Source organism: Phocoena sinus, chromosome 1 (genome assembly GCF_008692025.1).
Source record: "Phocoena sinus isolate mPhoSin1 chromosome 1, mPhoSin1.pri, whole genome shotgun sequence".
Lineage (NCBI taxonomy): Eukaryota > Metazoa > Chordata > Mammalia > Artiodactyla > Phocoenidae > Phocoena > Phocoena sinus.
The window spans coordinates 140,661,272-140,686,746 of NC_045763.1; the positions used below are offsets into that span (position 1 = coordinate 140,661,272).

The 25,475-nt window shown below is 40.9% G+C and overlaps 1 protein-coding gene across 3 annotated transcripts in view; it reads right to left on the reverse strand.

The window, feature by feature from the left end:
- NIBAN1 (niban apoptosis regulator 1) overlaps positions 1 to 25,475 on the reverse strand; it is a 172,131-nt gene that overhangs the window by 82,313 nt on the left and 64,343 nt on the right. For 2 of the 3 annotated variants that reach the window (XM_032603338.1, XM_032603328.1), the window contains exons 2-5: positions 20,522 to 20,652; positions 16,299 to 16,430; positions 10,477 to 10,591; positions 6,126 to 6,293 (exon numbers count right to left, since the gene is read on the reverse strand). In XM_032603338.1, coding sequence (XP_032459229.1) covers positions 6,126 to 6,293; positions 10,477 to 10,591; positions 16,299 to 16,430; positions 20,522 to 20,652 — 546 coding nt within the window. The remainder of the gene's footprint in view (positions 1 to 6,125; positions 6,294 to 10,476; positions 10,592 to 16,298; positions 16,431 to 20,521; positions 20,653 to 25,475) is intronic. The other variant, XM_032603346.1, reaches the window with a different exon arrangement.

Consider the following 25,475-nt stretch of genomic DNA (forward strand, 5'->3'; position numbering starts at 1 on the left):
TGCTTTGTATTGACAATTCTTTCACTTACTCATGCCAGTGTGTTTATGAATTAGGCCAAACCACATTTATAACTGTCATCTCTAAAATCACACTTCGATTCTGAAATCAGCTTTACTTTGGTACTAAGTTGTTAATTCCTTAGTGTCTCTGAACCATTTTATGAAACACAAGATATATGTCTGAGCACTACAAAGGGACACAAAAGATGATACAAGATTCTCCTTCAGGAATTTGCAATAGAGTTGGAGAAATAGGACAACTAGACATGAAAACGAATAATGTAAGGCAGACTGTGGTGAGCATCCAATCAGTGGAACAGATAATAGGCACTAGTGAAGTTAGCCCTGTGGCCTTCATGGCAGGGGTCAGACTGAAGCTTGTTCTTAAGGAAATAAGAGAGAATTCGAATAAGTGAGGAGTGGGTGTTTCAGGTGTATGAGAAGGCCAAAAATGTCTAGGTAAAACTTTCATTAAAAGCAGGAGGGTGGAGCTTCCCTGGTGGCGCAGTGGTTGAGAGTCCGCCTGCCAATGCAGGGAACGTGGGTTTGTGCCACAGTCTGGGAAGATCCCATATGCCGCGGAGCGGCTGGGGCCGTGAGCCATGGCCGCTGAGCCTGCGCGTCCGGAGCCTGTGCTCCACAACGGGAGAGGCCACAACAGTGAGAGGCCTGCGTACCGCAAAAAAAAAAAGCAGGTGGGTGGGGTAGGGTAGCAAGGTTGGGGGAGAGGAGGCTTGCACTTGAGAATAGTAGGAAATCAGGCACACAATAGCCAGTCTCTTTGGAGTTTTCATCTTTTTGAAAATGGCAGTGCCACTGAAGGATTTTAATCAAAATTTGTGTTTAAATGTGATTTATCTGACTGTCACACATGGAAGGAGGTGGCAGTAATTGGGAAAAGTAAGATCAACTAAAAGCCTCTGGGAATGTTTTTTATGAGTCCCAAAACAGATTGGTAGCAATGAACTTGAAATAAAATACAGAAGAGACACTGGCATTTGAGTATTATCTCTATGAAGAGGGTGAGTCAGAGACCCTGATTTACTGAATTTCACAGACTTTGTATTCCTAAGGAACGTGTTGTTTAGATAACTCAACAGTAAAATCATAGGCCCATGTCGTGAGTGAAGTTAGTATTTAACACAAAGTCATCAACCTATTTTATATTAATGCTTACAAACATTTTGGATACAAACATCTTTAATCTACTTCAACACACATGCCCCATGCTTCTCCCACGTGGGCATATTTGCAACTATACATGAGGATGGAGGGTGGACATGTTTACAGAGCCTGTACCAGATGTCAGGCCCTCAGCCAACTCCATGAGCACAGACAGGTTGCTGACTTCCCATCTGTCTCTACTCTAGATTGTGCTCCAGTTCTCCAGCCTTGTCCAGGCATCTGTCTATGAGACGCGCTCGCCTGGATGTCCCTAGACTTCTCCAGCTCAACATCTGCAACACTGAACACGTCGTTTCCTTTCCCTGGAGGCTGCTCCTCTCCACACAAGGTTCCCATCTCAAAGAATGGCAGAAACCTGGGGCTCTTCCTTGGGTTCTCCCACTGCCTCACTCCACACATGATCTATCCTTAAGTTCTATTGATTCTACTTCCTGGATATCTCTCTTATTCAGCCACCTCTTGCCATTTCCATTGTCACCTCTTTGGTGCAAGCTACCACCATCTGTAGCCTGCCAAAGCTTCCTAAGTGGCCTCCTGGCATCCCAGCGACTACCCTCCCATCCACTGCCCACACAGCAGCCAGTACGTGTGACCTTTCTAAAATGAAAATATGTTTGAGTTGCTTATCTGCTTAAAGCCCTTTAATGGTTTCTTATTGATGCTAGAGTAAAGTGCAAACTCCCTAATATGCTCCACAAAGCCCTTTATAGTCTGGCTCCTGCCCATCTCTCCATGCTTGCTTGGCACCTCTCTCCTCTCTAAGCACCAGCCACATGAAATTCGTTCAGTTCCTCTAATAGTCCATGCTCTGACTCTCTTCCTGGCCCCAACATATCCTATTTTTCCTGCCAGGAACACTTTTTCCCCTTCCTGAAAATTCTTATGCCAAGAAATGATTATCCTGAGCTGGAAGGACAGATTCACATTGATAATGATCATTATTCCACATTGCATGTATACAGTCTTCTGTATGTGTTAATAGTTTTAGCTATATCCCTGTAACTACAAGAACCATATTTTGCAAACTACAGTTCTGAATAGGACTGAATTTTGGACAATAGGACTGTCTTAGAACATTTTGGCTTTATATAAGTCCCATTTTTTGTAGAAGTGGACATTCCAGAACCCTGGACTTCTCCCATCAGGGACAAGGGGCTGCAGTAAGATTCCAAAAGGACAGAAGACAGCAGTTGCTCTAGGTACATGTCACTTGATGGGGTTGAGGACAGGCTGCCCCAAGTTGTGCTACTCTAGCATGAGGATTATTTTGAGCTGAAAACAATCAAAGCCCAAAAGACTCAGGAAGAGCCTCTGAACTTCCCCTTCACTGCCTAAAAGAATTTAAGGTAGGAGGACTGTCCCAGGAAGAAGCTATCACCAAAGATAACTGTAATAAAGTATTGAAATTAGGAGTGGTAGACAGGGAGGAGCCTAAGCAAAGCTGTTTGATCAGAGTCCTCTCTGTGTCCCACTGTCTTTGGATGGCCCAGCAAACATTAGCTCTTCCTATCTTCCTGTGAATTATCTTACTTTCCCTCAAGGAAAAAAAAGCCTCAGACCCCCAGCTCTTTCTCCTTAGTCCAGAATATATATAAACCTCATCTTGCCTTGCTGTCTTTGAAATTCTTCATACTTAAGTGAATTCCCCATCCGCATGTAATAAATTTGATTTTTCTCCGTTAACCTGCCTTGTGTCATTTTAATTGCCAGCCAAAAGAACCAAGGTGGGGAAGGGGAAATTTCCCCTCTCCCTCACACAGTGGGCTTGATATTTAGTCCAGTATGTTCTGAAGATTAATCTTGTGGAGTTTTCTTATGCCTGCTCAGTGAAGGGGTGCCAAAAACAACACACACACACACATGCACCCCTCTATGGCCCTTATGAGTGTAAATCATCTTTGAGGCACCCAGAGGAAGATCTGTCACTTGAAGGAAGGAGGAGCAGACAGCCCTCTACTTGCCCTTACCTACCTCAGGATATAGCCTTATTGTCCAAGAGCAGGGTGTAATTAAGCCCTTTGTCAGGGTTAAATAGGAAAAAAACCATTCCATAAGGAGGAACAGGAGAAGTGGTTCCAGATTCAGAATGAATGGACATGGGTACCTAGACCGATTTGAACCCAGAACTGCCGGGGCAAGTGGCCTGGGCTGTGTGGTGGGATTTGAGCACCTGGGAACCCCGAGTAACAGAAATCGTTGGCAGAATTTACCATGAAGGCAACAGAGATGATCTTCCCTGAAAGATCCCTTAAGGGCATTATGCTAAGTGAACTAAGTCAGACAGAGAAAATCAAATACTGTATGATCTCACTTACATGTGGAATCGTAAAACAACGGACTCACAGAAACAGAGAACAGATTGGTCGTTGCCAGAGGAGGTGGGGGGAGGATGGGTTAAAGGGGTCAAACTTCCAGTTATAGGATAAATTAAGTCACAGGTTGTAATGTACAGCATGGTGACTATCGTTAACAATACTGTACTGTATGTGAAAAGTTGCTAAGAGAGTAGAGCTTAAAAGATCTCATCGCAAGAAAAACTTTTGTTAACTACGTGAGGTGATAGGTGTTAACTAAACTTATTGTGCTGATCATTGTGCAATGATCATACATTAAATCGTTATGTTGTACACCTTAAACTAATACAATGTTATATGTCAATGATATCTTAATAAAAGTGGGAAAAAAAGATCCCGAGGACTTGTGAATGGACAGATCAATAGCGGCCCAGCATCAGCTGCTAGAATATCTTGGACCTAGTTGTCAACGGCCTAGTTGTCAACTGGCTCTCAGGCATGATGGCCTGAGAGCCAATGGGGCAATGACAAAGGCATACAGCCCTGGCTCTGGTCGCCTGGGGATGGAACTCAGCAGCCTCTCCAAAGCCCCCTCAGGGTTTCTGGCCCTTATCACAGCACTAATTTTATACCTATTTCTAAACTCTTTTGGTTATTATGGAAACAATAATGGTTAACTGGGAGTCTGTGAAATCTCTTACTCGTTTAGTCAAGATCCCACAATGAGTAACAGGCAGAGATGGAAACCAAAAAGAAAAAAAAAAAAAGTGACACAGTAAAGATGGGTGGTACATTGTGCCGTCAAAAACAAAGAAATAGAGGCGAGAAGGGAGAGACCCATGAGCTCATTGGCCCATGACAGTCAAAGACAGTTCCCTACAATGTTTTGATGGTCTCTGGTTCTGACTGGAGCCACTGGAAGCTATGCCAAATCACGTTAAGTCTGCATAAAGTGAGGTTTCTGGACAGAGGAATGTGACACAGAACAAGGGCAATGTGACTAGACCCCATTATCTCAGTGCCTTTGATAACATACTGGAAAGCAGAGTCGGGTTGTGAATCGACTGAAATCTTCCATAAATGGACTCTAAATACAGGCTACATAACTTCCAAAAACTCCCCAGAGAAACTCCTATTATGGACACGGAAGGGGGAATGAAGCCAGTCCCATCTGGCTGGGTGGAGAACATTCTCTGCTTAGTGAAAATTCATGGTTCTTGTGTTTAGTGCCAAATGCATGTTCATACTAGACCAAGGCCCTGCACACAGAGGTGTAAGTGTACTAGTTAGATGGTGCAGGCAGTGCTGGGGAATTCTTTGTCTCTAAAACATCAAAACCACAAGGTAAGATATTAATAAGGTTATCATTTTTGTAAAGTCCCTAATGAGTTATGAGCCAATATTATGATGAACGTTGGTCAGGGTTGCTAGAGGAAAATAGAGTGACATTATCTTTTTCCATTAGCCTTCTATCATTACACAAGCTAAAATCAAGAACAGACTGAGATGCATCACTAGTGACTTTTGCTCCATGGCACTGACACTCTCAGGGTAACCTCAGAACTTTAAAGTAAATGTACAATGAAATTATTAGGAAATACAGTAAAGGCACAGATGGATGAGGTGACTCAACTCAAATGTCACCTGCCCAGAAAGGCCTCCCCTGACAAGCCTTCTCCCTTCTTCCCTACATAGTAACCTCTTGTTACTCTGTAACACATAACTTTGATAACTATCAAGTTATCTTGTGAATTTGTACGTGTGTTTGCCCCTCTTTCCTGTTTGAATGTAGACCCCAAAGAGGGGAACTTTGCATGGTTCATTACTCTGTTCCTAATACCTTTATAGGTTGGCACAGAGTAAATCCTCAATAACATTTGACTGGTTACCTTTCCAACTGCCAAGTAACAAAGAGCTCAATTATCTGTACCTGAAGATTTTGCAGAGTCCAGAAAAACCAGCATTCACATCAATTTATCAAAAACATCACATACTGGAAAGAGAAATCGTTTTTATCATGGACCCAGTAGTAATGAAATCGGTACATAGAGGCAACAGGGTCTGAAGCAATGCAACTCCAAGTGTGGTCCACGGATTAACATCATCAGCATCCCTTGGCAGTTTGTTAGAAAACCAAAATCAGGGCCCCAGTATCAGTATATCTGAAGGTGGATCCAAAAAAAAAAATCTGTTTAGCAAGTTTTCCAGGCGATTCTTATGTACCCTAAAGTTCTGAGTAACTTCTTCAGAAATAAAGGTGAAAATAAACAAGAAATGTCAAAAGGACTAGGATTTTGCCAGGGACAATTGGTACATTCTTGCTGTCACTGATATTTTTAAAAATCAGGAAGAAGGAAGAGGAGGAATTATGCTCAAAATTATATGCATGAATATGGTGCTCTGTCTACCTGTGCCATCAGATACCTACTCCACGTCCTGTTGCGCTGAGGCTTCCCTGCCCTGACTAAACAACCAGCAAGGTGGCCACGCTCTTTGTATACAAAACTCTCACTTCATTCGATTTCCCTCTCCTTCCAGAGGCAGCACCGTCCGCGGCTCTTTCTAGGAATCATTCTAACAGATGACTGACCAGACCAACTGAGAAAAGGCAGCCTAACTGGGGACCAGAGGGCAGCCGTGCCATACCATGATTTAGATGTCTGATGCAGTCACTCAGGAGAGCACTGAACTTCCTCTGCTCAGCGGCATCCTGAAAGCAGAAGTAGCCATGTCTGAGGAATGGCTGCCACAGGTACACCGGGAATTCCTTGGGCAGGACCACAAAGGGCTGCATGTTCTCCTTCTCACTGGATGCTGAAGAAACATGGAAAACACAAAGATGTTTTAAAACATGTATCTCTCATTTAAAATATTTATTTCAGGCTGTGAAGGTTTATTTCCGGCTGGGGGGCAGCCAATGCGATGGAAAGGTGGTGTGAGATGTCTTCACAGGGTGGGGGAAAAGAAGAGTTCAGCTTCACCTGTCTCACTCTAGCAGGTGGCCTCACCTCCTATCCACAGGGACAACCAAGGCCATCAGACATAATCTATCTCAACTTCCTCACCAGGAATGAGCCACAAAAAGAGCTTACTCCTCCCTACCGGTCCTCGGCAGTTGATGTGTCTACCTGTCAGGCACTTACCCTACTCTCCCCCAGGCTCCCATCCCACCAGGTCTGCTCTCTGCCCTGCACTCTCTCCCGCCTCCTTGTCACTGCTACACTAGCATTTGCTGCTTTGATGCCATCAACCCCTATTCTCACCCTAGTCTTGTTCCTGCTCCACCCACCGGTGCCAAAACCAAATTGCCTGTTACTAATGTCATCCTGACTGCCGGCCTACCCACCCTTTCAACCCGATTGGAAACATCTGTTGTTGTCAATTACCCCTTCTTTTGAAAACATTCTCTTGACTTCCAGGGGCACCTCTCTCCTCAGTGTCCTTCATGCTTTTTAAAAATTGTTTCCTCTTTTCAGCTTTATTGGTTCCTCTGCCCCTTCTCTCCGTCTCCCTCTTTAAGTGTTGGTATTTACCCTGTTCTGTGCTGGTTTCTGATCCATTCTCATCTCTACTCTCCTGAGGTGTCATCATTCTTCCCATGATTTTGCATATTGCTTCTGCAATTCATATTTCCTTTCCCTCCTTCCTTTCCACCATGCTTTTGCATAGAAAACTCTCATTCGTCCTTCAAAAGTCAGTTCAAAAGCCACCTCCTCTGGGGTGCCTTTGTTGGCACCAGAGACAGAGTTGGGTGCGCCCTACCTTGTTCTGCCAAAATAATGTAATGATCTGTTTTCGTGTCTGGTACCCACACTCAGAGTGAGAGACATAAAGTGAGATAAGCCTCCCCAGCCAAATAATTTTCCCTGGGAAGCAGAACCACTGCCCCGGAGCTCCTAGAGGATGGAGGCTTCATCTTACATCTTTGTATGCTCAGCCCATAGCAGAGCCATGGGACCCAGTAGATGTTCTACTACCGTTTGTTGAATGAATAAATGTGCTGTGTTGTCCTGGGAAATTTTAAAAGCCTTAAACAATGGGACTTTCACCTCTTCCCTCAAAATCAATTCCAAGAAACTGACGTTAACCCCTTATCATTCAGATCCCCTGTCTAAACTTTATTCCCCTCCGTGAATTCCAATTCTATGATACTGCACTAGGATAAACGAGCCCCAGCTTATTTCCAGATTCACGGAAAACAAGAAGAAGAAAAAATTAGTTCTGTGCTCTCAGCCTACGTAATGGGCACAATTTCAAGGAAAGCAAGGGAAGAGGGACCCAGTAAGAGGCAACTGAAAGCACTGGGCAAGAAATGGATCATAACCCTAAGGAAGGCTCCGGAACTGAGTCTTGCTACTGGCAAATGAATAAATCAAGATTGGCTTAGATAAAGAATAGATTTCCTGGGGCATACATTGGAATTCTGTTTCTGAAGGTAACAGAGTCAAAGGCACTGGGAGCACAAACTTCGGCCAACCAGTCCCTAGCAAAATGCCTGGCACATGATAACATAAGAATGAATCAACACATGAAAGACAACAAATGAATAAATGATTGAATGCTGTAGTAGAGACCTCTTAGTTGTAACACATCTCTATTCTCTCCTCTTTCTCAGTACTAAAACCCCTGATTTTTAGTTTAGCAAGTGCCTGCATACAATAAAGACTACATTTCCAGCCTCCACTGCAGTTTCGTGTGTCACAGCCACTAAGTTTTGGCCAATGAAATGTAAGTGGCAGTGAGACTTCCTAGAAGCATCCTTAAGGAGAGGGAATGTGCCGGCCTCCTCATCTTTTCTCCTTCCTCCTGTCTGGAATGAGAAAACCATGGCTGGAGTTCCAGCAGCCACCTTGGACTATGTAAATCTGGGCCACAACCCAGAGATAAAGGGGCAGAAAGCTAAAAAGAGTCCCTGACCTTTATGGAACTGCGACACCAGCCTGTACTGGTAATATCCAAATATTTTTAGCAAGAAAATAAAAACATATGTATTTAATTTGAGATTTTTGTTGTGTGCAACAAAAGTAGATTCTAGCTAATAAAATGCCAAACAAGTGAATCATTTTAGCAAAACATGGGACCATTTTTGAACATCATCTTAGCACACTGCTGTGTAAAGAAGACCTACACTGATAAACCTCCAGTGCTTTACCTCTAGTGAGATTAATTTCTCCCATCTTTATTGTGCCTTTATTCTTTCCAATAAAATTAGAATCACACTGCTGTTAACAGCGTGATTCCTGTTAACACAGTTTTGTGAAAACACTCTCCTTGCCCTTTCCAAGATGTCACAATTTTGTACAAACAATTAAAAGCAACATTCACCACTTACATTTAAAAAAGCCTTAGGAAGCCCCATAAAATTCATTCCTATTAGCCTCTTGTTATCATTCATTTAACAGTTTACAACAATTTTCCAGATACCGTTAGTCTGCATTTTTTCTGAGTTGAGTATAAGGATAACACAAATGATCTACTGTAGAATATTCTATTTTTAAAACTGAGAAGGGCACAACATACAATTTAAAAAGTCTTTGAAATGTCCAGTCTGAAGCCCTGGGCCAAATGGCACTAGTCACACAGGCCTTGTGTTTTTTATTCCTTTTCATTCCTTCTGATATATTTCACCAATAAATCAATAAACGTATTGTCAGTTCTGACTGATTTCATTGGAAAGTTCTTTTGAAGTGGTTCTAAAGAGTCAACGTATTGGCATCCCCATTTCTAAGTGGCAGCTCCAAAGCCAAGATAACATGTAAGTAGATGTTAAAATATAATAATATGTATAGTGTACATAAAGTGTTGTTTTAGCTTGAATTACTTAGTAAGAGTTTGTTAATCTAGGTTTATGGTTCATGTACTAATCCTATAACAGTGTCATTAAAAACACTAAGCATTCTGCACTGAAATAACAATTGATAAAATAATTTAATATTTTCCCCATAAATTCCAGTGAAATGATTATACCTATTAATAAGAACCAGGGCTCTCTTCAAGAAACTAAGTAATTACTGTGCAGTGTGATTTACACAAAGCCAGATGGTGTTATTACATTATCCACAGTTCATGAATCTCTATGAAACGCTCTATTTCGTCTGAATATTATCCATCACACTCTCTACGTGGAAAAAGTGAAATGAATGAGAATCAGAGTATGTTAGAGCTGGGAATATCCTTCTAGATTTTCAATTTCAAGGCCCTAGAACTGGGAGAAACAGAAATCAGAGAGGTTCAGCAACAGCTAGGGAAAATGCTTGATAAGCGTCACAGATAGAACTAGATAAAAATCCAGCCTTCAAATTCTCAGTTCAATGCTCTTTCCACGGCAGCATTCAGCTATTATTAAAGATATGCTAATTAATGCAATGCTTTTTTACATAGTAGCTATGAGTTACTGTAATGCTTGTTAAAACTGTTTTGTTGATTTAGGATATTTTATCGCATAGCATCCTAAAATTAGAAAAATAATATTCTCTGACAGGTCTTACTGAAAGATGGGATTATACATTTCACAGACTGGGCCCTACATATTTACTTCTGCTGTCTTGTGTAAAGCTTGCAACATATTCCAAAGCTTCAAGATGCCTGACCAATGGTATACTTTCCATGTGCTAGAAGCACAGTGACTGACTTGTGTATTACCAAATATGATTTAAAGTAACAGAATTGTTACAATGTTTACCTGAATTAGAGAAATTATATCTTCCATTTGCCTATGGAGAATGTGTGTCTAGCCCAGGGTTTCTCAACCTTGGCAACTACTGATATTTAATGCCAGATAATTCTTCATTGTCAGGGGTTGTTTAGCGAGCGTCACTGGCCTCTACCCACTAAATGCCTGTAGCACGATCCTCCCAAGTTGTGACAACCAAAAATGTCTCCAGACACAGCCAACTGTCCCTGGAGAGTGAAATCATCACCCCTCCCCTTGAGAAGCACTGATCTAGCTAAACAAGTTTAGGAATTTTGTCTTGGGAAGGAATGTTCAGCAACTCACCAATGGGGTCTGGGAAATGCCGATCAGATAATAAACCGTATTCATCTTCTGAGGTTAACACCTTGCCACCAGCTGGAAGAATTCGGCTTTTAGGGGGAGCTCCTCTCTGATAGGCCTGGGAAAGGAAAGGCATAAGTGAGTGGATTTTTTCCTCATTTGGATTTTTGGAAAATATCAGGAATATTAGAAATAGACAAATATACTCAGAGATAGAAATTCCCACACTATGTCAACGAGTAAGAGCCATTTATTCAAAAAATATGTTTTGCACTGGAAGCCTCTGTCAGAGACAGCATCAGGACTCGCTCCAGGACCAAAAGGAAGAAAGGCTATTACACTTTCCACTGGCTATGTTATAGCTGCAGTGATTGTGTCAGGGAAGGTCACATGACCTCAGCATGTCCAATCAGAGTGAGAGTTAGGGTTTGTCCCAGGGCCAGCGAGAAAAGCTCTTACAGATTCCACTGGCTATATCCTGGCTGCAGTGATTGGGTCAGGGTCAGTCACATGACCTGATTCAATCCAAACAGAGTGAGCTACAGGCCTTGCAAGAGGGGCTGACAGGAAAGCCTCAGCTCTGCGAGGAGATGAGGACAGGACACCACCACCACAATCTTGTTACTGTGGAGGACTGTGAAGGAGCCTGACAGTGGAGATTGTGGCCTGTTAGGGAAGTCAGGCTGAATGAAGGCAAAGATCTGAGATGGAAGAAAGAACAAACTGAGTTCTGATATCACTGGAGCTGTGGATCCAAATGTGCCTGAAACTGGACCTGTGCTGTGGAGATTTCAAGTCAGGAGCCACCAATCCCAGCCCCTTTTTCTTTTTTTTTTAATCTTAAGAAAAAAATTTTTTTATTGAAGTATAGTTGATTTACAATGTTGTGCTAGTTTCAGATGTATAGCAAAGTGATTCAGTTACATATATATACATATATATATATATATATTCTTTTTCAGATTCTTTTCCATCATAGGTTATTATAAGATACTGAATACAGTTCCCTGTGCTATACAGTAGGTCCTCGTTGATTATCTATTTTATGTATAGTAGTGTGTATCTGTTAATCTCAAACTCCTAATTTATCCGTCCCTTCCCCTTTCCCCCTTTGGTAACCATAAGTTTGTTTTCTATGTCTGTGAGTCTATTTCTGTTTTGTAAATATGTTCACTTGTATCATTTTTTTTAGATTCCTCATATAAGTGATACTGTATATTTATTTTTCTTTAACTTACTTCACTGAGTATGATAATCTCTAGGTCCATCCATGTTGCTGCAAATGGCATTACCTCATTCTTTTTTATGGCTGAGTAATATTCCATTGTATATATACACCACATCTTCTTTATCCATTCATCTGTCATGGACATTTAGGGTGCTTTCATGTCCTGGCTATTTAAATAGTGCTGCTATGAACACTGGGATGCATGTATCTTTTCAAATTAGAGATTCTCTGGATATGTGCCCAGGAGTGGGATTGATGGATCATATGGTAACTTTATTTTTAGTTTTGTAAGGAACCCCCATACTGTCCTCCATAGTGGCTGCACCAATTTACATTCCCACCAACAGCGCAAGAGGGCTCCCTTTTCTCCACACCCTCTCCAGCATTTATAATTTATAGACTTTTTGATGATGGCCATTCTGACTGGTGTGAGGTGATACCTCATTGTAGATTTGATTTGCATTTCTCTAATAATCAGCAATGCTGAGCATCTTTTCATGTGCCTTTTGGCCCCTGCATGTCTTCTTTGGAGAAATGTCTATTTAGATATTTTGCCCATATTTTGATTGGGTTTTTTTTCTTTTTTTTTGATATTGAGCTATATGAGCTGCTTGTATATTTTGGAAATTAATCCCTTGTCAGTTGCATCATTTGCAAATATTTTCTCCCACTCTACAGGTTGTTTTTTCGTTTTGCTTATGGTTTCCTTTGCTGTGCAAAAGCTTGTAAATTTGATTCAGTCCCACTTGTTTATTTTTGCTTTTGTTTCTATTGCCTTGGGAGACTGACCTGAGAAAACATTGGTATGATCTATGTCAGAGAATGTTTTGCCTATTTTCTCTTCTAGGAGTTTTATGGTGTTAAGTCTTATAATTAAGTCTTTAAGCCATTTTGAGTTTATTTTTATGTATGGTGTGAGGGTGTGTTCTAACTTCATTGATTTAAATGCAGCTGTCCAATTTCCCCAACACCACTTGCTGAAGAGAATAACTTTTCTCCATTGTATATTCTTGCCTCCTTTGTCGAAGATTAATTGACTATAGGTGTGTGGGTGTATTTCTGGGCTCTCTATTCTATTCCATTGATCCATATATCTGTTTTTGTGCCAATATCACGCTGTTTTGATTAATGTAGCTTTTTTTTTTTTTTGGCTGTGATCATGTGACCAGCTCTAGACTAGACCAATCACTTCAGTCAGGGTAGAGCTTTACTTGACCTGATGTGGGTCACAGCCCCTCCTGGCCCCAAGGGTGAAAAAAATGTTTTGCGTCCTTGCTACTTGTGGGTAGTACTTTAATACTTTTGTATGACGGTCACAAGATGGTAAGTCAGAGTCCCTAATCTCGGGGAGATTCACTGTAGATATGTTTCTCAAAGTGGGTGAAACATAATCTCAGTAACTTCAGAAATTCTGCACCACACTTGTCATTTCAGATGCTAGCGCCTGAATCGTTCTAAAAACCAAAAGGATCATGATGCACGCAGACATTTACCACACAAAATGCTTGGAGACTAATGACAGATGAGACCGTGGGGCATGTAACTTCAATTATGGTTGCCAAGGATTTTTACCAGAAACATAAAAATGTAACCATGATAAAATATACCACCACTTTGCCCTCAGGCGTGAGACGGTTTTGCAGTAAAATGATCTGGGATGGAAGTGTAATACCATGACATGACATCAGAACAAATTCCGGCCAGCACACAAAAAGCTCTGCTGTTTGAGAAATGTGAAAGGGGTGCAGAGCATCGCTAAAGCAGTGAAGCAGTTGGTTAAACAGATATACTCACATGGACATGCAGATAAGATTAAATGTAAGTATGTGCATCTGATGGGAGGGCATAAGTCAAGGGAAAATTTTGAGACTAACAAGCTAAAAGCAAGTTGAGAACTGAAACCACGAAACTGTGGGCCCCAAACTCTGTAGTGTACTCGCGAATAACTAAAATAACGTTGATCAGGGCCATAAAATCAGAGTAAATGCACATTCTGCAAGTAGCAAGACTCATTCTGCATCAATAAGATAGTGACTGAAGAAACCCATACGAAACAAACTCTTGTATACCTAAGAAGGTTGTGTTCATTCTTGTAAGAACTGCTAATCAAGTGCCCAAGCACATCAGGACCCAGAGCAGAAGAGAGAAGAATCCAAAATTGTGTGATTTTGAGAAAGTCTAGGAACAGGTTGATTCAGACTGGCCTCAAATGTGCATTGTGTTATCTCTGAAAACAGGCCTAATCTAGGCTTTAATAAACATTATATTATTTAATCCTCAAAACAGCATTGTGGGGCTTCCCTGGTGGCGCAGTGGTTGAGAGTCCACCTGCCGATGCAGGGGACACGGGTTCGTGCCCCGGCCCGGGAAGATCCCACATGACGCGGAGCGGCTGGGCCCGTGAGCCATGGCCGCTGAGCCTGCGCGTCCGGAGCCTGTGCTCCGCAGCGGAAGAGGCCACAACAGTGAGAGGCCCGCGTACCGCAAAAACAAAAAAACAAAAAAAACCCCAGCATTGTGAATTAGACATTATCTCCATTTTATAAACGAGAAAAATGAAGCTCAGAGAGATTAAATAACTTGCCAATGACCCAGTGGTGAGTAGGTGACAAATCCAGGATTCGTACCTGGGTTTGTCCAGCCCCAGCGCGAGTGTATAGGAAGTAGGAAGTGAGCATGAGAATGCTCGTTATTTTCCTCCTCAATTTCCAGCGCAAACTGGATTCTCAATAAAAGAATAGGCAGTTTATAGATAGATACTTAATGTATAACTCTTAGGTATAATTTTTTTGAAAAACCTTCTGTAATTAAAAAGCAGGATATCGTTAAAACTTTAAGGAATTATGGCACACTGCATGGGCATTTTTCTTCCAAGTTTAAAAAAAAATTGGTTATTACCAAACTCAGTGACTATATCTTAACAATCGGAACAAGTTCACCTGAAAATGATGAGCAAAGTAAAGAAAACAATATAGTCCATAAATTTCAAGTTGAGGGAGCAAGCGTAAAAAAATGAAAAGGGGAGAAAAAACACCAAAATTTGATTTAAAATGAAACTTCCGTTAGTGCCGAATGTGGTAAAAACCTTAATAAATACAAGAGTGAGTTTTATGAGTGTTTCCTCCACATTAGTTAGTTGTCATGCTGACAACTGCTCTACATTGGACTCTGCCAGCACTTGGCCATATGCTAAGGGGTTCAATGCATTCATGTCTTTAATCCTCACAACAACATTGTGATGAAGGAATCATGCTCACCATTTTACAGATGAGAAAACTGAGGCCCAAGGAGATTTATAACTTATGCAAGGACACATATCTGGTAACTGGTAAAGGTGTGATTCAAAGTGCATAATATTAACCATTAGGCTATACTGCCTCTTCTCAAGCTTCCCTGAGAGGACAGTATAACGGGCCGTATGAAATCTAAAGTGATTTGTTATTATTATCATTATTTGTACTGTACTGATCATTTGCTTCAGAGAGCAAATCAAATGTTGACTAAAATCCTAAAATAGATAAAGCAGAGAAGACACTGGCTTAACAAATGTTGAAAAGAATAAGACTACCCAAGAAAGCACTCGAGTACTGCCTGGTAGGTGGTATAATAAGTTTGTATTATATTTTATTTCTATTTTCCATCAAAAATTGGAAGGAGACACATTATCTGTCAGCCTGAAGCCTCTTCCTAAAGGTTTAGCATCAGGGGTAATTACTCAGAGTATCTGCAGAGGATGTCCTGACTAGTTTTGAGTGAAGAGTGCAGAGTTTTAAATATGTTACTAACTTTAACCCATAAATAGTAACTATTCATTTCAAAGGGAGCTTGAGAATCTATGTAGACTGCATATGTGTACAGTATGAGATCTGGAAGGAATCAGGGGGATCATTCAGCCTCACACTCTAGTTTAATGGAGGCCTGACCTCAACTTTAGTTTTCCAAATTCTCTGCCCAATGTTCTTTCATTTACACCACATTACCTCCCTTGATGGGGAAAGAAATGGGAACCAATAAAAACTAAGGTCCTCTCAGGCACTGTACATATGCTATCTCATCTCTCCACATTTTACAGACAAGGGAAAAAATGAGATAACCAGGAAAAAGCTAGTGAAAAAAATTCATACGTAGAAGTGAAATAAAGTGGAAAGTTCTGAATTTTTAGGAACCCATGCAAATCCAGTCACAATCTTAATAAATAATTCCTCTGCCACAGAGGAGGCTTAAGAGTGGGAAGACATGGAGACACAGAGCAGAGAGAGAGAGATATCAGGGAGGTGACTAAGACAGGCCTCGAGGCCCAGTGATCATAGGAAAGGCTCCCGCACTGGCCACTCAGTATAACCTTCTATCTTTACACTCACTTGCAATTACTTGTTCAAAGTCTACGTTGCCCACTAGACTGCAAGCACCTGTCTAATCTACAGTGATATGCCTAGAACCTACTATAACCCACAATAAATATCTGTTGACTGAAATGAATACCTGAATCTGTTAGTGCTCACTGAATAAGTCAGTCTCAAAGGAGAGGGCTTGTCAGTCAACCCAGCCAACATTTAAGAAAATTGCAAGAATCAGTGGTAACAAGGAAATGTCTTACCTCTTTGTTCTCATAGCTTTCCACAGCAAAGTCATTTTTAACCACAACATATCTCTCCTTCCATTTCTTTATGTCCTCAGCAAACTGTGATAGCTCTGCTTCATACAAAACAGTTCCAGGCTCCAATGGTGGCTTAAAGAAGATGAATGCAATTAACTGTCACAACAAAAGATAGCATATCATGCTACCACTAAGTCTTTCACAGTATTTCAAGGAATATTTTCAGAAACTATCTTGTGCTGAGATCCTGGGGAAATTGTTGCTTCCCCGCACCTCCCTCCACATTTCCCTTTCCTACTTCTCCTGACCAAACGCAAATATTTGTCTTATTGATATTTTTGTGATTTGCATTCCCTTCATTATCCTACAAGAACAGAAGCATATGCTAGAAGGGATTATAGTAGCAAGGTTATGCCTTGCATACCTGTGGCACTTAATAAATCCTTGGTAAACTCTGTGGAAGAGAGGGAGTGAGGCAGTTAACTGTAAGTTGTGGACATCTATCCCAACACCCTGAATATACCTCAGGGTTAATTAAAACAGGGGAGTTAACAGGCTGTTCCCCTCTTTGTCAACCTTCAGGGGCTGCCTCAAGAGTCAGTGTTCAGTGGTTTCCCCAGATCCAAAGGTCTGGGAACCAAGGCTAAAAACACTTAACCCACCTTTGTGCTCTTCAAGGAGACTCTGTTTACTCTCTAATTAAAGAACAAGCAGGCAAGCCAGCAAACCTTCATTCTACCTCTTCCACTTAAAGGTCTAGAGATTTCTCGTTCATAACCCCGGCTAAAAGCCAAGTCATCACTGATTTCTCTCTTCTATTACTTGTGCTGTAGGGAAGTCTCTGTTAGATACCTAGTTAGGTCTTCTGTTGGGCTAACCGTGTAAGGGGTAATTCCCATCCTACCTCATGTATTATCTCAAAATATAGAAATGGGCCTCCTGTCTTTCACATGTCACTGACTTTACATTGATGTTATTCAAACACTACAGTGCCTTTAACACAATATTGTGAACCAACTATACTTCCATCAAAAAAAAAACCATAGTTCCTTTAGAAACTCATGCCTCCCCTTTCAAGCAAAATTTACATGAACCATACAGAGAAGAGTGATATGCTAATCTTTTTAAGAATCTGCTAAGGGTTGAAATAAATAGCCTTATAAATTCCAAGGCTTAATGTTGAGGCAGATAACGAGGCACTCTCCTATATGGACTCATTAACACGTAAAAGAGGACCTCACTCTCCTCTTAAAATGAGACTGCAACCATATATAAGCTGAACTTTATAGTTCTTAGGTACAGCATTTCTTAAACCTGGGCCACTTTTTTTCTTTTATTTATTTATATTTATTTATTTATTTATGGCTACATTGGGTCTTCATTGCTGCGCACAGGCTTTCTCTAGTTGCGGCGAGCAGTGGGGGCAAGCGGGGACTACTCTTCGTTGCAGTGTGCAGGCTTCTCACTGCGGGGCACAGGCTCTAGGTGCACAGGCGTCAGTAGTTGTGGCATGCGGGCTTCTGTAGTTGTGGCTGACGGGCTCTAGAGCACAGGCTCAGTAGTTGTGGCGCACGGGCTTAGTTGCTCCGCGGCATGTGGGATCTTCCCGGACCAGGGCTCGAACCCATGTCCCCTGCGTTGGCAGGCGGATTCTTAACCACTGCACCACCAGGGAAGCCCAAACCTGGGCCACTTAGATCAACTGATACGCTTGTTAAAAATGCCGCCTCACCAACCATCCAGACAGTGGAGACTTGGTCAAACTGTGTCCCTGAGCGAGGACCCTGTGGAGCAGAGCAGCCCTCTGCAATCTACGCAGTGGACACGTAGGGCATGTAATATGAGGGAAAAACAAACTACAGTTTTTAAGCCAGTGAGATTTTGGTGTTGTCTTTTTACCATACCATATATTACTGTATCCTGATCGGTTTAATCTTATTGATTTAAGTCCTTCATTATACTGAGTATTTTTTATTGTGGTAAAATACACATGAACACGGGATGCTTTTCCATTTATTTATGTGTTGTTTAATTTCTTGCAGCAACATTTTGTTTTCAGTGTACAATTCTTTCATCTACATGGTTAAGTTTATCCCTAAGTATTATATTCTTTTTTTCCTTATGCTATTTTTTATTGTGGTAAAATAAATACACATGGCACAAAGTTTACCGTTTTATTTTAACCATTTTTAAGTGTACAGTTCAGTGACATTAATTATATTCACACTGTTGTGCGACCATCACCACTATCTATCTCCAGACCTTTTTACCACCACAAACTGAAATTCTGTGCCAATTAAATAATAACTCTCTATTTCCCTCACCTCCACTCTCCCTTGTTACTACTATGCTACTTTTTGTCTATATGAATTTGACTACTCTGGGAAATTCATGTAACAGGAGTCGTACAATATTTGTCCAAAAAAATGCAGCCTCACCCTAGACTTATATACTATATACTGTACTATACTGATACTATATCAGAATCTCTGGGGGTACAGACCAGAGGTTGCATTTTTATCAAACTCCCAAAATTTTGTCAGTCACTGTTTTATGGGGCTGACAATTAGTTATCCCTACAAAGCCACGCTGCTGCATCTATTGGTCAACTTTCAGCAATACCTGACCTACTTATCACTCCCTCTTTCTTGAAACCCCTTCTTTACTTGACTCTGGCACATTGCACTTTCCTGATTTTTTTTTTCCTACTCCACAGGCTATTTTTCTGTCAGTCCATCTTGCTGAATCTTTCTCCTTTTTCTGATCTCCAAATGTTGGAGGGGCCAGGACTTGGTCACGGAAGCTCTCCTTTTCTCTGTTTATACTTTCCCTTGATTATGTCCCACGACTTTAATACCAGTTATGAGCTAAGAACTCCCAAACTTCTATTCCCTAGCCTCAACCTCTCCACTGAGCTCCAAATCAGAGCATTCAACTACCTAGTCAGTATTTCCATGGGTGTATATGAAATAAGTATCTTAAACATAATGTGGCCAAAAGTGAAATGATTCCCATCCACCTCTGACTCTTCTGAGTAAAACACAAGTCCATCTGCTTATTTGCTCAAGCTAAAAGCCAAGTCATCACTGATTTCTCTCTTCTTCTATTATCTCATACCCAACCCATCAACAAGTTCTGTCAGCTCTGACTTGGACTCTTCTCACAACTGTTTCCATTACCACCCTAGTCCAATTGGCCATCATCCTTCTCTTGGACTGCTACAGTGTCTTCCTTGCCAGTTTCCAGTTTCTTCTCATGTCCCTCCCCATAGTCTATTCTCTATAGAAAGGCCAGAAAGATCACTTAAAATTATAAGTCACTCTGTATTCAATACCCTCCGATAACTTCCCATCACACTTAAAAACCTTTATTGTGGTCTATGGGCCTACATGATCTGGTCCCTATTTGTCACTCTGCATTCCTTTTTCAGCTCTCCTCCCTTGCTTATATGGCTTTCAGCACACTAGCCTTCCTGCTATGCTTCTGACTGCTGCAAGGTCTTTGCACTTCTGTTCCATGTGCCTGGAACACTCTTCCCACAGATATTCACACAGCCTATTCTCTTATTCCACTCTAGTTTCTGCTCAGATGTCATCTCCACAGAAGGCTTCACTGACCACCTTCTCTGAAATAAGACTCCTGCTTTATTTTACTTTGTAGCATTTCTTATTACCTGATGTTCATTTGTTTATTTGTTTATTGTCTGTCTTCTATTTGAATATTAACAGGAAAGCAGAGAATTTGTCTTGTTCTCAAGTTCTTAGACTAGGGCCTGGCACATAGTGTCAATAAATATTTTTTTAGGTTGTGGATAATTATTATAATGGAGCAAAGGACAGAGAATAAGTTAGAATAAGGTTTAGAAGATAAAATCACATTTGATCAATGACCAAAATAAAAACACCCATAGTATGAGGCACTGAAATTATGACTTTTTTGTTTAACTGTACTTCACCGCAGCAAGTCAGATTTCTGACATCAAAGCATCAATGTGGGAAAAACATAGTAAAACTGAAATCATGTTAGTTTTCTTTTTATGTGGATTACACCATCAACAAGAAATCATATGTTCTAACTTCCGGGCAAATAGTTTTTTGAGCATGAAATGACTGGAGAACAGATTTTTTAAACTGTCATTCAAATTATTGTTTATTTCAGAAATATTATGAATTATAAACCATTATTCAGTGGGAGAAATATGGAAACCAAATTCCATGGGTTACCTTGGTCTTCAAAAATTGTGATGTTAAATCTCTTTGCTGTTCTACTTCACTGCGTACATAATTGCAGAAAGCCACAGAGTACTGGCGACTGTAATAGGGACTGAAGTTTTTGATAGCAGCCTCAGTTTTCCCTGGAAAAATATGAAAATTAGAATCTACAAATGTAGCATCTGTCTCCATAATTCTATATATACCCCTCTAGGCTCCCCAACACCTCTGCTTCCTAGGGATTAGTTATTAGCCCACATGCCCTGAGGACTTTGATACCTGCTGCCATGACTTCCTCCCCCTCTGGCATCGTCCTGAGAGACTTGGAGGTCCTTAAGGACCATCTATTCAGTAACCAACTTTCTTCATTTTACATTAACAACCCATTGCCATGACCATAAACTCAACCATCCTCCTAGTTCTTCTACAACCACCATTCTACCTCACCCTGTTCTCCACTTCAACTTGCTCTTCATTATCTTCTACCTCCAGTCATTCAACTTCTCCTACACAGCAATACAACAAAAATCCCAGGGTTCACCATTTCAACTCTGCACACACATCACTCCGTTTGTCTTCAGATCCTAAGGCTCCACTTCTAGTCCTGCTGATCCACAGCCCTGGATAAAATCAACAAACTGTTTCTTCTAGTTCTGCTCCTACGTTTCTGGTTTAAAAATTTTTTTGTTTTATTTTATTTATTTATATATTTTTTGACTGGGTTGGGTCTTGTTGCTGCATGCGGGCTTTCTCTAGTTGTGGCAAGCTGGAGCTACTCTTCGTTGCGGTGCGTGGGCTTCTCATTGCAGTGGCTTCCATTGTTGCGGAGCATGGGGTCTAGGTGCGCAAGCCTCAGTAGTTGTGGCACGAGGGCTCAGTAGTTGTGGCTTGTGAGCTCTAGAGCACAGGCTAAGTAGTTGTGGCGTACAGGCTTAGTTGCTCCACAGCATGTGGGATCTTCCTGGACCAGGGCTCAAACCTGTGTCCCCTGCAATGGCAGGCGGATTCTTAACCACTGCACCACCAGGGAAGTCCCTAAAATTTTTTATGATTCAGAGAATGATATAACTACCATGGGGTAGAGGTAAAAACTTTGGATTAAGAGTCTCAAGACCTAAATTCTGGTCCCAATTCTAGAAGACAGAGAAGTGAACCAGCTGTCTGACCTCAGTTGTCACTCATTCTCTCTAGGCTCCAGCATCCTAACTGTAAAGGAAGATGCTCACTCACTAGTCCACACTTTTCTTGGAATCTACGTGACAGTGAAATATAACCATGCAAGTACAGCTGCCTCACAACTGTGACCAGCAACTACAATATGACCTCTTAGCACCAGAAGAAAATAAATCTGAGGAATAATCATGTGGGAGGAGCTTGAGGACTTGAGATGGAGGGAGAGGGAGAGTCAGGCACTGGAATACTCTTGAGCTTTTCCAACCTATGCTTAACTTTATAAAGTAAGGAAATTGCAAAGGCAGGAAAGGAGAAGGAGAAATAGGGGAGAAAGGGCAAAGGGGCATTCTGAAGCAGATGAGAAATTCGCACAATATTTCAAGGACTTGCCACAGACTATACAAATAAATACAGGTCACACTGACTGTGCTTACAAGCTGTTAGTCCTTGGAATAAGATATTAGTTTGAGAAAAAATAAACCTGATATAACATTCCAAAATATTTTAAAATACTCTCATGTGAACTTGGCATAATTTTTGTTTTCAAATTTGATATTATAGTCAACAGAGAAATATTAAAATATAAGGACATAGTTACTTATAGCTCTGTACGGTTTTTTTTTTTTTTTTCGCGGTACGTGGGCCTCTCACTGTTGTGGCCTCTCCCACTGCCGAGCACAAGCTCCGGACATGCAAGCTCTGCAGCCATGGCTCACGAGCCCAGCCGCTCCGTGGCACGTGGGATCTTCCCAGACTGGGGCACAAACCTGCGTTCGGCAGGCGGACTCTCAACCACTGCGCCACCAGGAAAGCCCTGTATGTTATATTTTATACTTATATTTATTTATAGCTGTTCAGAGCTATTACACATGTAAAATTTCAAAAATAAGTGAAGGGTTCTAACCACATAGATCAAGACACTCAATATGAGAAACTTGAATCCATAGCTGCCAACTTCTATGCCTATGGAATCATTGCCCCAAACACCCACAGTGTATAAATACTCTCTCTATAAGGAAGATCCTTCTTTAGTTTAGGCATTTAGATCTCATAATACATATGAGGTAAAGGGGAATTCTTGCTTATTCCCTCAATAAAATGACATTTTCTGGTTGCATTTATGAGCTTTAATAATTATTACTTGTAAGGTGCTTTGATACCCACTAATAATAGGTTCTGTAGAAATGCAAATAAAAGTTCCTATAATTTGAATCAGGTATACTTTTGCTTGCTTTGTGAGTTTATGGTATTACTATTAATCAGTATTTGCATAATACTTTAATATACTCAGGCTTTATGTGTCTAATTGGTTTTTTTTTTTTAGCTTTTATACAGTGCATAAGGAATAAAATTCTATATACTTGTTTATAATTTTCTTGTATAGGCATGGGACATCTTTGAGAATCCCCACAATGAGAAGTGTCTCACCTCACTGAAACATATAAATGATTAACAAAATTTGCCCTTAAGATCCAAGTAACCACTATTTAGTCTAGCAGGAGAGCAGCCAGTTAATTTCTGATTAATTTTTGCACTCTTGCAAGCAATTGGATTTAAATAAAAGGAGGTAGATGTCATTTTAGGATGAGCTCTACAAAGCCTTGAAACCTGACATCCTGCCACATCACCAAGCCCCCTCAAGGATGCCCTGCTTCTACTGAGATGCTACAATGCCACCACCCCCTCCCAATGTATGAGAAAAATGTTTCTGTGATTTGAATATCTGCATATACTATCAGCACAGCATCCACCAGGGAGCGTTTATAAAAAAGAGATTACAGCTTCCTAAGGGAATTAACCTAAAGACTGGTTCAAAATGTAAATAAAACAGCTAACAACATCACAAGTTCTAAGAGGAAAAGAACCTAAAGCAATTCCCAAAATGTATCTAGATTTTAGATCAAGCTAATCTAAACCCAAATAAAGGAATGCCCAGTGTAGGGATCTTGACAATTTGAGAAAAGCCTGGTGTTGGGGCAAAATACCACTGTAGTTAGGTGGACGGACTCTGGAGTCAGACAGACATGGGCTGACTCTAAAGAGTCCCATCTCTGCTACTTACTAGTAGTGGGACTTCACACCAGTTACTTTCCCTCATACAAAATGAAGCCAACAAGAGTAGCAATCTCATGGATTAAGATGTTATATTATTCAATCATAAAAAAGAAAGAAATACTGCCATTAGCAGCAACATGGCTAGAAATGGAGAGTATTATTCTTAGTGAAATGTCAGGCTGACAAATACTGTATGATATCATATGTAGAATCTAAAAAGTAATACAAATGAATGTATATGCAAAACAGAAAGACTCACAGATATAGAAAACAAATTTGTGGTTACCAAAGGGGAGAGGGAAGGGGGAAGGACAAATTAGGGGTATGGTAATAACAGATACAAACTACTATATATACAATAGATAAGCAATAAGGATATACTGTGCAGAAGAGGGAACTATACCCATTATCTTATAATAACCTATAATGGAATATAATCTGCAAAAATATTGAATCACTTTGCTGTACACCTAAAACTAACATAATATTGTAAATCAACTATACTTCAATTAGAAAAAAAGAGTAGCAATCTCATAGTGGTGCCTTTTTTTTTTTTTTGCGGTACGCGGGCCTCTCACTGTTGTGGCCTCTCTCGTTGCAGAGCACAGGCTCCATCTGTATGCGCAGGCTCAGCGGCCATGGCTCACAGGCCCAGCCGTTCCGTGGCATGTGGGATCTTCCCGGACTGTGGCACGAACCCGTGACCCCTGCATTGGCAGGCGGACTCTCAACCACTGCGCCACCAGGGGAGCCCTCATAGTGCTGTCTTAATTACATGAAACAACACAGTAAAATAAAAGTGCTCAGCACTGCATTTGGCACATAGAAAGTTTTTGGTAATCCCTAGTAATTAAATTGATGATGAAACACCCAAGCCAACCACCCAGGGAAGGTCCTTAAACTAAACTGAGGAATCAAGGAGTAGCCAAAAGCAAGTTGTCTATTGTAACTCTTTAACTGGGGCCATCCTGCCCTGCTGCATACAGAACAGCCGTCCTACTCACTGCAAGCTCAAGACAAACATAACCTACATTTTCACAGATGTTTTAGGAATGCTTACCAGCACGTAAGAGGCCCTCAGTGCAACCTGACTTAAAACCAACTAAATCAAACATTAGCCTTAATGAGTCAAAGTGAAAAGCGAGTTAGTAGCTGTGTTACATTGAGCTCCTCTCTCCGAGCCTCAATTTTTTTATACTGAAGTATAGTTGATTTATAGTGTTGTGTTAATTACTGCTGTACAGCAAAGTGATTCAGTTATACATATATATTCTATTTTTATATTTTCCATTATGGTTTATCATAAGAGATTGAACATAGTTCTCTGTGCCATACAGTAGGAACTTGCTGCTTTATCATTCCACATATAAAAGCCTACATCTGCTAACCCCAACCTCCCACTCCATCCCTCCCCTAATCCCCTCCCCCTTGGTAACCATCAGTCTGTTCTCTATGTCTGTGATTCTCTTTCTGTTTCACAGATAAGTTCATTTGTGCCATATTTTAGATTCCACCTGTAAGTGATATCTGTGGTATTTGTCTTTCTCCGTCTGACTTATCTCACTTAGTATGATAATCTCTAGTTGCATCCATGTTGCTGTTGCTGCAAATAGCATTATTTCATTCTTTTTTATGGTGGAGTAATATTCCACTGTCTATATGTACCACATCTTCTTTATCCATTCATCTGTCAATGGACATTTAGGTTGTTTCCATGTCTTGGCTATTGTGAATAGTG